This window comes from Quercus suber, unplaced genomic scaffold, assembly GCF_002906115.3.
Source record: "Quercus suber isolate HL8 unplaced genomic scaffold, Cork oak 2.0 scaffold_428, whole genome shotgun sequence".
Lineage (NCBI taxonomy): Eukaryota > Viridiplantae > Streptophyta > Magnoliopsida > Fagales > Fagaceae > Quercus > Quercus suber.
Genome location: NW_027069879.1, coordinates 502,296 through 516,500, shown reverse-complemented (window position 1 = coordinate 516,500; position 14,205 = coordinate 502,296). Strand labels below are relative to the sequence as shown.

Below are 14,205 nucleotides of genomic sequence, written 5' to 3'. Positions count from 1 at the left end.
CTGAAAACACCTCAAATGTGTTTTCAATTTTCATAACTCATCACTTAAAAATCAGATAATTGAGTGATGAAAACAATAACTGGAAATAAAATTCAAACAAGCCGCTCAGTCATAAATCTCATAATTTTTGAGTTATAAGTAATAGTAACAGAGTTATGAGTTATGAAAACATGTCCAAACACCCTCCCTCTAAGAGATTTTAGCTTTTTAAGGAAATAAAATTAGGATTCCCATGGAGCTATGGATGTTAAAGAGATCAGGTCAAATCATTAGTTTTGTGTCCTCTCTTCAAAACAAGAGCCGGGTAAACTAAGACCCGACAAGGTGGGGCAAATGCAATTTGCAATCCTCCTGATGTAATTTGACTTAACTTATCCGACCTTTTACTCAAAATTACTTAAAATATAATTGTATCGAAAAAAATAAAATTTTAAAAAGTTATACACAAGCAAATAAATTTAAAAACCTAAACATAAAAAGCTTTAGATGTTAGTAATAGGTGAAAAGAGATGTTATCTGTCGTGCCTTGTCTCATCCCACCCTGCTCCCAAATGAACATTGACCTGCCCTCCAGCGATTGTTGCCCAATTTCAGGATGAACAAGGCTGGACATGCGCTAACATAGATTCTTCATTGGAATCCATGCTTTCAACCAAGACACAAAAACAAGAAAAGAGAAGAGGATAACGATTTGGCTAAAACTAAAACTACAAAGTTTATGTCAGAGGAGGATCATATTGACAATGATTTTAAAGTCTTAAGGACAAAATTTTCCAAATTAACAACAGATCTAAACCTGGATTAACTCATTTGTATTGTTGCTTAACAATTTTTGAATATTTTCTTTCCTGTGTCTGTAATTACAGTTGCGGCTCTATAGTTTCTCGTACATTATACATCGCATGCTTCATGAACAAGTCTTTCCAAAAGAATCAACAGCCATTCCACCACCATCAGGAGTGGGCAGAACTATCAGCAACTTTTTCCATTTTCATTCCCACGACCTCTTCATCTGTTTTATCATCCCCTGCTTTCTCAACCTTCAATTTCTGCCAGAATAAACAAGAAACAGCCACAACAGATATTGTGAATAATCCATAACACTAACTTCAGTGATCATAACCAGCATATTCCGTGAAAGTAACATATAGAGAAAAATTTTCAAATAAAAAATTCATAATCATTTTTGAAATTAATTCATTCTCCAGCACCAAAGATACTCCATTCTGTATGCAACCCGTAACATACAAACGGAAAGGTAGATAGATAAGTTAAATCCAAATGGCCAAGGGTTTGTGACCCCTTGTTTGCATGGGTAACTTTACTAAGCCAAAAACAAAAACAAAAAACAAAAACAAAAAGTGGAAAAATCTTCTAGGGTTTTATCAATAGCAATTTTTCAACTAAGAGAATTGTAATATACAATGGTGCATACTAAGACATCCCTATGAAATTCTGATTGACTTCATTCATGTTGGTATATGAGGCAATCCTTTTTTTCCCCTTTTAATCCACAAAATCATTTGTGAGGTTTCTAGGATATATCATTTCAAGGTCAGATATTACGTTGAGAGACAGATGTCTGGTGACAAGATTGATATTTGATTGATTCCAGTGATCCAGATTGATGCTAAATTGATGCTAAGCTATTATGGGATTCAATTGCTATTCTAATTATAAATTTATAAGTTAATTTTACTTTCTTATTTGATGCAATTTAGAACTCTATTTATAGGTCCTAGAGGAAACATTACTGGTATGTTTATTTTGATAAATAAATTTCTATTGGAGATATAAGATATTACAAAGTTTGGTGGTGTGCCAGGAAACTCTAGCTCTAGGGTTCAGGCTGCTCTTGGTGCTGAAATCTAAGGTTGTTCTGTTTTTCTTTATAATGCACACAAGCTCTTTTTGCAACTTTGTCCTGCATCAATGTCTTTTAGATGATTCCTTTAAAGAGGACAGATACATGCCTCAAGTTCTACCGGAAATGTATATACAGACATTATTTCACTAATTCCCATCACACCTATGGTCATCTGCACACAATAGTGTGATTCAAGAGGTAATATGCACCATGTGGTTCACCTTTCACCATCTAAAAAGCCCTTTAACTGCAGATTTCTTTCCCAAGTATTTTTAAATTATCAGTGTACCATCATGCCAAAGTATTTAAACTTGTAAAAAATGCAAAACATGAATGTTTGATGATTCTTAAAAAGATAAATCATGGGAAAAAATACATATAATTCTTGGCATGATATTTACAGTAGCAATTAAGGTGGAGGTGGTAGCGAAGAGACTGGAATTTATGGTACCTGAAGATATGGCAGTAATGAAGGAAGATAGGTAAGGATGGTAACAATAGTGCATGGGCGGGGAAGGTGGTGGTGCTTGCATTGTAATGATGTTGACATGGTTTACAGTAGCAATCACTATGATGAAGATTTTTATGGTAGTCAAGTAACAATCGCAATGTGGATATGCTTTAAAAGTGCCCTAAACAGTGAATCTGGTGATGTGAGTGTAGTGGTTATGGTAATGTGTTGGTGACTGTTAAGAATCATGCGTAGCCATTTACAACTGTGAAAAACAAGTTCCATCATCAAATGTATCTATTAGCCACCTAAGTTTCTTGCTTCCAGAAGAAAGGTACTTCCAGACGCAAGCCAAAACTTGCATAGTATTTTCCAACTTTATGATCATTATAAGCTAATAAAATAAGAGAAACATCACTCACCTTCGTAGCCACAGGTGTGTCCCTTGTCTTATGTGCAAACATATTCATGTAGAGCTTTGACTCTCTCTTGTCGCTCTCAGCTTGAAGTTGCTTCAAATTCTTCTGAATCAACTTCACCTCCCTGGAGATAGAACCACACCATGTTCGACAGAGTGCCATAATATTAAGACTTTCAATCACACGTTGAGCAGATTAAAACACCTTCAGTTACCTGTTATGAGGATCAGCCTCAAGAGCTTTCTTGATGTCTAATTCAGCAGAGACCAGATCTGCAGTTTCCATGTAGGCTTGCGCCTGCCTGTACAAAGCTTTCACATTGTGGAACTCAATGTCTAGCACCTGATGGAGATCAGAATTTATAAAATGAGATTACATCTTTCCTGACATTCCAACTCTCTATACAAAGAAACTGCTTATACTGTTGAAAGCTCCACTATGTTCATTTTTTATGGTTGCTGTATTTGCCAATCTGTCACCAGTAGTAATGTCCATATCTAGGTACTGATATATACTGCCATCATATTATATTTTTTTGGGGGCTGGGGGAGGTTGGGGGGGAGGGAGTGAAAAGAGCATTAATAATTTCAATTAATCCCTTCTCCATAAAATTATTGAATTGCCTGTGAAATCATGTGGCATGCCATGAAAGAGTTGTGATTACAGCAGTTGCGAAAGCAATAATTTCAGAAGAGCTAGACCCAACTTCCAAGCCCCATAATAGAGCCCACAAGGTGAAAAAGTAGTCAGATTAGCAAACTTTTGATCACCACCATATTGTTTGAGATGAAAATTAGTTGGAATTTCCTGAATTCAGAGAGCTCATCATTGGATCCTAATGGCTGTGTTTTGACACAAACAGCAATGGCAGGGACCAGACTGTGTTGCTTTGCTCAATTTTTATGCTATGCATAATCTCTATTATAAATTTGCTTTTATTGTCAATCCTTCCACTAGTAAATATGCATAGTTTTCTCTATCTGGAAAAAAAAATTTCAAGTGACACAATGCTCTACTCCTCCAGACAAATATTGGTTGCTTTTCTATTTTTCTTTTTTTAAGAATTTACCTCTGAACATAACTTGATTGCTCCCTGAAAGTCACGTAGTTTGAGGCTACATGCTGCACCATTCAACCAGCAAGATACTCTTAATTGTTCAGCAAGCTTTTGCTCATCATTTTCAAAGGATCCATCTTCATTAACAAAGTCTGCAGCCTGGGAGAATACAATAAAGCAACTCTCAAATTTGAAGCTATTCAAATGAACAATTAATTTAGGCATCACACATGCAAAAATTGAGTTACCTTGTCATATTTTTTCCTTGCTCGTTGATATTTCCCAGTTTTAAATAGTAGATTGCCTTCTTCTTTCTTCATTCTAGCTGCCTCAATCTTCTCATTGTTACTCATTTCCCATGGTGCTTTTTCCTTTTTACCATAGAGAAATAAAAACTAATAAGTAGGCAACGACATAAATTAGACAAATATATTATAGAAAGGATCCAGACATTCAATCTAGCAGCATATACTAGGGTTAATACATGAGGAGATTACAATGAAAAACATCCTCAAAATCTTGTTTTTGGGAAAAAAAAAAGTGTCCAAAACTATATATGTACAAAAAAAAAAAATGTTCAAATTGGAACATCTTGTCTGTAATGCGATGAGATTTCTCTAATAAATAAAATTAAATTATCCCAAAATGTAATGAGAATTTTATGAAAATTTCAGAAAGCAAAGAACATCTTATCTGTATGTCTACAATTTGATCACAACAATTATTACCTTAGTAAAATCTATCATTTCAACTTCATAAAATACATTTGAAGATGGTGGAATTACAGCAAGATCCTGCCTTACTTCACTGCTTCCAAATCCAAAATCAGGATGTATGGTCAATATTGCCCGTTCTCCCTTCTTCATTGTTGCCACTGCTTGGTCTAGACCCGCAATCACTTGCTCTACAGACAGCAAAAGGCAAAGTCCAGTCAAAGCTGAGTTTAAGTTTTCTTCATGATAATTTGACAAACACAAAGTATAACATAGTCCAGATGTCAAGAAGAGTTTTAGGAATAAAACTGACCTTCATCAGTGATAAATTCCAAAGGCTGCTCTCCATCAATTCCTTTTTTCTCAAATATAGTGCCATCTTCTAGCCGTGCCATATAGCTAACTGAAAAAGTTGAAAGTAAGAATAACAGTTTCATATATAAAATCACATGACCTTTCCTTTCAGGCCCATAATGTATTTCAAAACATATGAACCCACTTAAATTTACTTTTACCAGATACAGGATTTTGTTTTTCCCCTGAAAATTTTTATTGATGCTATTCATTGTGCATCATACCATAATGTTTTTACCTTCTTTTTTTTTTTTTTTATCCACGGTTGCTCACTCTGGATTATACTAGAACCTCATTTCATATATTCTTCTTCTTGTTCTTACTTTCTAATTAAGAGAGTTCCACATGAAAGTAGAGAGATACATCAGATTCATAATAATAATAAAAAAATGTATTTTTTTGATATGATTGGAAGATTTATAAACAATACACATTCAAGACTTTTCCAAGTTTAATACTAAGCTTTGAGTACCAGCCTTAATTATAAGGGAAAAGTATGAAGCTTTCTGCACACCAGGTGCATATGAAATGACTTTAAGTAGTTATCTGTGTTATTTCATTACTTCTTTGCATGAACAAAAGAACAATTTGTATAAAGAACATCGAATTATCTGAGTATGACTGCATATGTTAAAATTTACCAAATAAAATTTCATATCTTATTTATAGACCCTTAAAATTCTAATTCTAGTTGAGATTGAAGTAAATTCCATCATTCATAACTTTCCAGTCCAAGTCAATTTTGACAATATTGCTCAAGTTAATGACATATGCATCACTATACTTACTAGTAACAGTTGCACCTTCATTGGGAATGACAGCCCCTTCACCTTCTTTTAAAATTTTCTTAAGTACCTTGGAATCACCAGTAATATCAATAACAGGCTTGAAAGACACCAACTCCACATCAATGTTGAGTATAGAACCCGGGGGGATTGAATGAACCCCATTATTTGCGTCCCTCCCCTCCTCTCCAAAGGCATCTACAATCATTTTTAAGAATTAGAGTTAAAAAGCTTAACCTCGGACAAGATCTTGAAATCTTCAAAGTTATGAACAAGAAAAGTTGAAATTATTTTATCAAAATATCTGGCTTCCATGTAAATCAAAAGAGAATTAAAAACAACTGATTAGCCAATACCTAGCCCAAAAATATCAATAAGAAAGGATTGTTGATAATATGGATCACAGAACTCAACCTCGCAAAAAGTGCACATACGTTTCAAGCATATGATTACTTTCTCACTCCACTTAATATGACATGACCTATGAAGCACTTGTCATGACCTACAAAACTACACTCAAACATAACTAGTCATAATTTCTGAATATTTTGTAACATTGAGGTGGTGGGATTGTGATGGACAATTTGGGTTCACACTCCAACTATTGAAGTGAAGATTGGGTAACAGGTCAGTCTCAACACACCTCGAAACTCAAACCTAAGAACAGCAGAAAATTTAAACCCACACAGCAACAAAAGTCTAGACACTCATTAGTTATCTATCTCACCATTGTTATTTAAATCTCTCTCGCATCTCAGTACAATTACTACACTCGAGAACACCCCTTGTCTCTGTCTATCTCTCGCATCTCGGTAAAATTACTACAATCAAGAACACCCATTGTCTCCGTCTATCTTAAAGAGAATTTCATAAGTTCTAACATAGCTAGTTAATAACAAGGAACAAAGACATACACTGAGGTTGAACAACTAATTTGGCCTTCTCTCCCCTTTTCATGGTCATTATTGCTTTTTGCAATGCTGGACAAAGATGACCTGAAAAAAAAAAAAAAAAAAAAAAACCAAAAGGTTAATTCTAATCACCATGAATTGGCATACAATTTATCATCTGAAAAGTATAACTCCTTCTTCCGAAGTTTCTGCAACAATAGTACCATCATCCAGCGCAACGCGATACTTCACTGCAGTGCATTACCAACAAAAACCACTTTAGCATCTCCAAACAAAGCAAATAAAGCTTGACATTGACACAATCCACACATTTCATAAATTTTAAAGAGTACCAAGAACTTGGTCCAAATCGCCGGGTTGTTCATTGCTCTCTCCCTTGACCATTATCTTCTTGATAATTCCACCGTCTCTGCTAACATCCACCACAGTTATCCACGATACGAGTTCCACTTCAAACTGAACAACCGAATTAGGCTGAACAACGCCGTGGCTGCCCGAGACCCCGTAGCCCAATTCAGGAGGCAATGTGAACAAAGCAGTCTCACCTTTCTTCATTGTAACTATAGCATGTTCCAATCCACTAACCACTTCACCTATCATTATCAACCCCTATTAACTTTGCTAATAAGCAAAATTAAGCTAAAAGCTAAATTAAACGGCAAACAAATTCAAAATTATCAGAAATAATCACCGTGACCAAGCTTTATAGTCAATGGCTCATCATGATCTCTATCTCTTGTGGAATCGAACTTTGTTCCGTCAAGCAAAGTACCAACATAATGAACTGCGTTTTTTGATTCGAAAGTTTCAATATCAATCATTTCTAACAAGAGAAACTACGAGAGTGATTGGCGAGTTGTACAGTACCGTACCAGTGGCTTCGTCACCGAGCTCAGGGGTTTCCCAGCCATGGCCGAGCTTGAGGAGCTTTTTCTTGAGGCCGGAGATACTGAGCTCGCGCTCTTCGCCTACCTTGAGAGGGGGTGCTGATTCGATCACCTCCCCGGGTTCTTCGTCATCCTCGTCGTCCTCGATTTCCGACACGTTCGTTGCCTTTTCTGTCACCATTCTGGGCCTGGTAGTACAGAGCGTTGAGGTTTTCTCTCCGGTGAGTTTAGTAGATAATTACTATGGGAGTTTGGGAATTACCAGGATGTCTGAGAATCACGGTGCTGGGTATGCATGTTATTTCGAAGTCGTACAAGGGTGTCTTGGTAGTTTCCACGTTTTTGAATGACTGAGAGACTGTATGCTCGATGGTGATTAGTGACAGCTCATCAGTAGGATAAAATTGGGTTTGGATCGAGTGTCCAAGTGTCAGATAATTTTTTTTTTTTTTTTAAGAATCAAGTGTCAGATAAATTAGATTAACGGCCCATAAAAATTGAGAGTGAAATTGGATTTTTTTTTTTTTAATATCTAAATTAGGGGAGTGAAATAGGACTATAAAATATTCATTGAGTATATATATATATTCTAATATTCTTCGAATATCAACAATACCTTTTTTGTATTTTTTTAGTGTAATTTTAAATAATATTACATTATATAATAATTTATTATTAAATTAATATTTTGATAATTTTACTGTTTTATTATGTATATAACTTGAACTTCTATATATACAATTCACCTAATTAATACCAAGCCATATGTAAATAACCCAATTTTCGTGTTTTTTTTTTTTCATTAATGTTTGAAAAAGAAGAAAACACTATGGTTGCTTTGTCAAACCCAACCGTGAATAACCTATTGAACAAAAATGCATATCAATTCTTATTAAAAAAAATATATGCATATCAATTGGTGTAGACTATGACCAACAATTAACAACTAATTAATCTGAAAGTGTATTGTGAAGGGTATTATCATCAATCGGTTTGGCTTACCTCTCGTATTTTTATAACTGAAATTTCATTTTATTTTAATGAAAAATTGTTATATCATCCACTAACTAAATAAAATGTGGAGATTAAACATATTACCACTTGTCATTGTATAATTAAAACAAAAGAATATGTCAAATTAAAAAAATACTAGAGGTAAGCCAAACCCATCACCAATTGTATTTACTATGGTGGTTGGAAATTGCACATTTTGGCTCCTTTATTTTTTTATTTACGATTTCAATTTCATATCCTAAGAAAGTCATAGCATTTAGTTATTAAATTGCTTATGTGATAGAAAATGTGTGATGCCCCAATTTGATTGATTGTGTGATGTGTGTGGATGTGTGATGAGTCCCACATTGGATATTTACTAGGTAGATCTGAGTTTTATTAACAACTACAAGGAGCCTTAATTGTCTTTTTTTTTTTTTCTTTTTTTTTTGAGAAAAAGGCTCGGCATTTTATTAAGAAAGGCCTTCTAAATCAGCCTGTAGTACAGATGGAACGTCTGGTGGAACATCTTCCATCCAAATTAACAAATAATGGTTCAAAATCGCTCTTTTAGCTAAAGTCTGAGCGACGACATTACATTGCCTACGTATGTGGGATAGATTATAGCTTTGAAACTTTGAGGCAAGGTATTTAACATCCTCTGCTAGGTGTCCAAATTGTGCCAATGAGTGGCTGTTACTCTGAAGTGCTTTGATAAGGATCTCACAATCTCCTTCAAGGATCACTCTGTGTACTCCTATCTCCATAGCAAATTCCAGGGCCCTTCTAGCTGGTTTCCACCTCTAAAACTGTTAAAGGCAGGCATATCTCCTGTGATAGGGAGGCGATGACTGCACCTTCCTTATTACGTATGACCACTCTGATGCCAGCCTTATGTTCTTGACAGAATAATGCTCCATCAAAATTCACCTTGAACCATGTCTTCTTAGGAGGTCTCCAACAAGTTGTAGGTCTGACCGTGGATGGGGGAGCTGGGTTTGGTTGTTGAGAAAACTCTTGCAATCACTCCTTTGCTTGTTTCAACACCTACGATAGTACCACTGTTGGTTTACCAAGGCGAAGATTGTTTCTTCTATTCCATAATGCCCAAGCTATCATGGAGAATAGAGCAGGGTCCTGATTTTCTGCAATAAGAAATTCCATAATATCAAAGAAACTTTTGCATTTGTGAATATAGCTAGTTTGCCATTTTGGATTTTCTTTCCAAAACTCCATCAGTTTTGAGCATTTATACAAAGCATGGAGCACATCTTCCTAACACTCTCGGCATAGATCACATGTTGCATCTTCAATCACCTTTCTCCTCACCAAATTGGCCTCTGATGGGAAAGCATCTCGACAAGCTGTCCAAACTAAATTCTTCACCTTTGTTGGGACGTGCAAACTCCAAATAGCCTGCCATAGTGGCTTCACTAATTCAGGATTAGAGGTACCAGGTTATTGATTATGGGATTCAGACTACAAGAATTTATATCCTGACTTCACTGAGTATGCTTCATTCGGATTAAGGGGCCAGATGAGCTTATCTTGCTACTAGGTTCTACACAAAGGGATTAACTTAACTGCATCTACCTCAAATTCTAGCAAATATTTTTCTAGCACTTCAAACTTCCACGAACAAGTTGCTGGATTGATAAACATGCTGATTGTTGCTTCTGATACCTCAAGCCAGCAAGGAGATATAATCTTCCCCATCTATCTACCAGGTAACCATCTATCCTGCCAAATTCTGATTAAGGTCCCATCTCCAATTCTCCACACCGCGCCTCTCTTGATGACTTCTCGGCCCTTAATAATGCTCTTCCACGCATATGAAGTTGAGCTTGGATTCTTTGCCTCCATAATTGAACAGTTAAGGAAGTATTTAGCCTTAAACATCCAGTAAAACAAAGAACCAGTGTCATGCAAGAGTCTCCACGTTTGTTTAGCTAATAAGGCATCATTGAATTGAGAGAGGTCCTTGAAGCCCAACCCCCCCCCCCTACTTTTTGGCTTGCATAGTTCTTGCCATTTAAGCTAATGTATTTTTCTATTCTCTCCCCTCTGTCCTCAAAAGAATCTGCATATAAAGGCCTCCATGTCAGGGCACAATCCTATGGGTAATTTAAACCAAGACATGGTTTATGTTGGCAAAGCTTGAGCCACCGCCTTTATTAGGATTTCTCTACCCGCTTGTGACAAAAGCTTGCCTTCCCATCCTTGAATCTTCTTCCACACCTGCTGTTTGATATTGTCAAAGCTTGCCTTCTTGTTTCAGCCAACAAAGGATGGCAATCCTAGGTATTTTTCATAATGCTCAACACTAGCCACTCCCAACCTATCTTGTATTGCTTGCTACATTGCTGGAGAGGTTGATTTGCTAAAAAAGATAATTGTTTTGGATCTATTAACTTGTTGGCCCGATGCTTGCTCATAGGTGGATAAAATGTGCAAAAGTCTTTGGAAATCCGCTTTAGTAGACTTGCAAAAAACAAGGCTATCATTTGCGAACAGAAGATGTGTTAGTTTAGGGCCATTGCAACAAATAGAAACACCTTTCAACTCCCCTCTCTCCACGGCTAGATTTATCAATTTATGTAGCCCTTCCGTACACAAGAGAAATAGATAAGGTGAAAGTGGGTCGCCTTATCTAAGTCCCCTAGATGGAGTGATGGTGTGGTTCATCGTTTATTAAGACTGAGTATGTGGTTGTGGTTATGCATTCCATCATGAGCTTTACCTAACTACTACAAAATCCCATCTTCACCATCAATTTCTCCATATAATTCCATTCTACCCGGTCATAGGCCTTGCTCATATCAAGCTTGAGAGCCATATATCATCTTTTTCCTGTGAAATTGTTTATCATGTAATGTAAAGTCTCAAAAGCCACCAAAATATTATTTGAAATTAACCGGTCAGTCAGAGATGCACTTTGTTGTTCAGAGATGATATGTGGGAGCACAAGTTTTAATCTATTTGCCAATACTTTGGAGAATACCCGGTATAACACATTACTCAAACTAATAGGTCTATATTGTGAAATATATTCGAAATTTTTCACTTTGGGGATGAGAGTGATGAAAGAGTGACTAGATGTTTTAGGGAGAGACCCCATATTTAGATACAACAATATAGCTTCCTTAACATCATTACCCACTAAAGACCAATAGTTTGATAAAACAACGGAGGCATACTGTCAGGTCCCAGTGATTTGAGAGGTTCCATTTGTTTTAGTGCTCGTTCCACCTCATCTGCTGTGAAGGTGCTAGTCAAGGCTACATTCATATTTGCTGTCACCATCTAAGGGATTTCGGCCAGCACTGCCTCCAAATTTTCGGGATTGCTTGTGGTGAATAGTTGCTGATAGAAGTTGACAGCAGTGTCTACAACTTGGTTTGGCTGAGTTGTCCATTGGCCCGATGAGTCAAAAAGCCCTTTGATATAGTTCTTGCGCCTTCTTTGTGATGCTTTGCTATGAAAAAATCTTGTGTTCCTGTCCCTATCCTTCAACCAAGTCACTCTTGCCCGTTGAGACCACATTTTCACCTCCTTATCAAGAAGAGTGTTTATTTCAGCTTCTACTTTTTTTCAGCCACCTAGCATCTCCACAACCTATTGCTCTTTTCTCGGCTTAAACCATCTGTTTTCTCTTCTTTTCAAGCTCTAGGCATACACTACCAAAGTTCTTTTTACTCCATTCAGTTAATTTCAATCCTCACTTATCCACTTTCTTTAGAATTTTCTCTGCCCTTGCTATATCCACATCCTCTCCCCACACGGCCTCAATGGTTTCCCCACACCCTTTTTCCGACATCCACATTTGTTCGAAGCGGGAAGGTTTTTCTAGTCTGCACTCCATTATCTCCGGCACTATCCACAAAGGTTTATGGTCTGAAGAAGTAACATCCAAATGATAACCTTGGTCATTGGAAATTTTAAAAATCATTTGTTTGTCGCCACGACTCTATCCAATATCTCCCATATAGTGTAATCCGGAAAGTGTTTATGCCATGTGAATTTTGACCTGACAAAACCCATATCCATGAACCCACATTCGTCTAATACCTCATGGAAGGGCTGCATCTATCCATGTGGCCGAAACCAGCCTCCCTTTTTTTCAAATTGTCTTGTGATTTCATTGAAGTCACCTACACAAATCCAAATATCTGAACCCCTGTTCTTTAAGCTCCCTAATCTATTCCATGACTCATGCCTCTTTTGTGTGTCTGCTTCCCTGTAAAAACTGATGAACCTCCATTCACCCTCTAAATTTTTGTTGATTGTAGTGTCTATATGATTATTTGAGAAAGTTTGCACCTCAAGCTTAAACTCCTCCTTCCAAAAAAGTACCAGTCCTCCTGCTTTATTTTTCCTTGGCACCACAAATTTATTTTTGAACTCCAATATTTTTTTAATGTTTTTTAGCCTATCTTCATTTGTCCATGTCTCGGCTATAAACATGACGGATGGACCTTTTGCCCGCACCATCTTTGCAAGCTGATTTTCTGTACATTGGTTCTCAAGCCCCCGACAATTCCAACATAAAAGACTCATTGGTTCTGACAAGGCTGGGAACCAGCCTCCACCAATATCTATTTGTGACTTTTATCATTTTGAGAAACAAATTTCTTCAACTTTCTTCTTCTTCAGTAACTCAATCTGATCTCCAGTATGCTGTGTACCCCTTTTTAAACCCACTGCTTCTGTCATAACAACATCTATGCCAATGACATCCCGAGCCAATCTCTTCCATGTTGCTGATCCCTTTGCAGGGATGTTAGCTGTATCAAGTAGTATAGAGAGTGGTGCCCAAGAATCTATTTTTTGTGGTTGAGCACGTGCCTGTGCATTAGCCAAGAAAATTTCATTAATTGTCATGGACTCAAATTTATTTTCCTTACCCGTAATAGAGTTATTTTTGGAGTACAAATATGTTTCGACATCAAATCTCCCTATGTCCTTATCAATCTCCTTAATCCTCTCCTCAAACAGCTCAGCAAATAATTCCCTCATATCTAATCCCAGATTTTTAGTTTTGAGAGCAAAATGATCATCTAGAGCCATGTGGAAAGGGCTTGACTACAAGGAGCCTTAATTGTGACTAGTCCTTTTGAGGTATGGTGTAGATGTGCCTAGCGCTTTTCCTTGAGTTGTTAGTTATTACATATGGTATCAGAACCGGCTCGGTAACCCCGTGTGGGCTCGGAGACACTACCCCACAAAGTGGGCCCTAATGAGGACGTTAGGGATTTAAGTGGGGGAGATTATGATGCCCCAATTTGATTGATTGTGTGATGTGTGTGGATGTCTGATGAGTCCTACATCGGGTATTTATTATGTAGATATGGGCTTTATTAACAACTATAAGGAGCCTTAATTATGACTAGTCTATTTGAGGTATGACGCAGATGTGGCTAGCACTTTTCCTTGGGTCGTTACAAAATGTACAACTTTTTAAAATATCATATTTATTAAAGCATAATTATATTTTTACCTAATAAACCGAATAAGTTGTGAGAAAATAAACTCATCCAAACTTACATGCATACATTTGTTTGTAAAGTTATTATAGTAAAATTAGTGGCCTGGAATTAGTATAGTAGCTCTAGATGGTTATAAGATTGAAACAATTTGAAAAAGAATTCCCTTTTAGTAATCTTCCAATTTCCTCATATTCTTATTTAGATACACTTTCGAAAATTGGAACGGTCAAATAACTGGAAAACAATTTAGCTTTTGGTTTTTAGTTTTTTATCCATGTTGAC

General features: G+C 36.5%; 1 protein-coding gene across 2 annotated transcripts; it reads right to left on the bottom strand.

Moving 5' to 3' along the window:
• Positions 1-696: 696 nt before the first annotated feature.
• On the bottom strand, positions 697-7,754 carry LOC111990603 (70 kDa peptidyl-prolyl isomerase). 2 transcript variants are annotated; one of them, XM_065761770.1, is made up of 13 exons: positions 7,430-7,754; positions 7,249-7,341; positions 6,890-7,150; positions 6,728-6,787; positions 6,561-6,662; positions 5,650-5,844; positions 4,821-4,910; positions 4,523-4,698; positions 4,043-4,165; positions 3,807-3,953; positions 2,952-3,079; positions 2,741-2,861; positions 697-1,049 (listed from the first exon to the last, which is right to left on the bottom strand). In XM_065761770.1, exons 1-13 carry the CDS (start codon positions 7,623-7,625, stop codon positions 954-956), a joined length of 1,788 nt encoding a protein of 595 aa, XP_065617842.1. In that variant the 5' UTR covers positions 7,626-7,754; the 3' UTR covers positions 697-953. The 2 variants fall into 2 exon arrangements, with proteins under 2 accessions (XP_065617842.1, XP_065617841.1); XM_065761769.1 differs by lacking the exons at positions 6,561-6,662; positions 6,728-6,787; positions 6,890-7,150; positions 7,249-7,341; positions 7,430-7,754 and having other exon boundaries at positions 5,717-5,829.
• Positions 7,755-14,205: the final 6,451 nt, after the last annotated feature.

Excerpts from the sequence above, each read along its gene's own strand:
- LOC111990603 (XM_065761770.1), bottom strand. The coding sequence starts at position 7,625 with ATGGTGACAGAAAAGGCAACGAACGTGTCGGAAATCGAGGACGACGAG. Across the intron at positions 3,954-4,042 it reads CAAGGAAAAAATATGACAAG|GCTGCAGACTTTGTTAATGA; the intron begins GTAACTCAATTT and ends GTATTCTCCCAG. Across the intron at positions 2,862-2,951 it reads GAGGCTGATCCTCATAACAG|GGAGGTGAAGTTGATTCAGA; the intron begins GTAACTGAAGGT and ends TTCTATCTCCAG.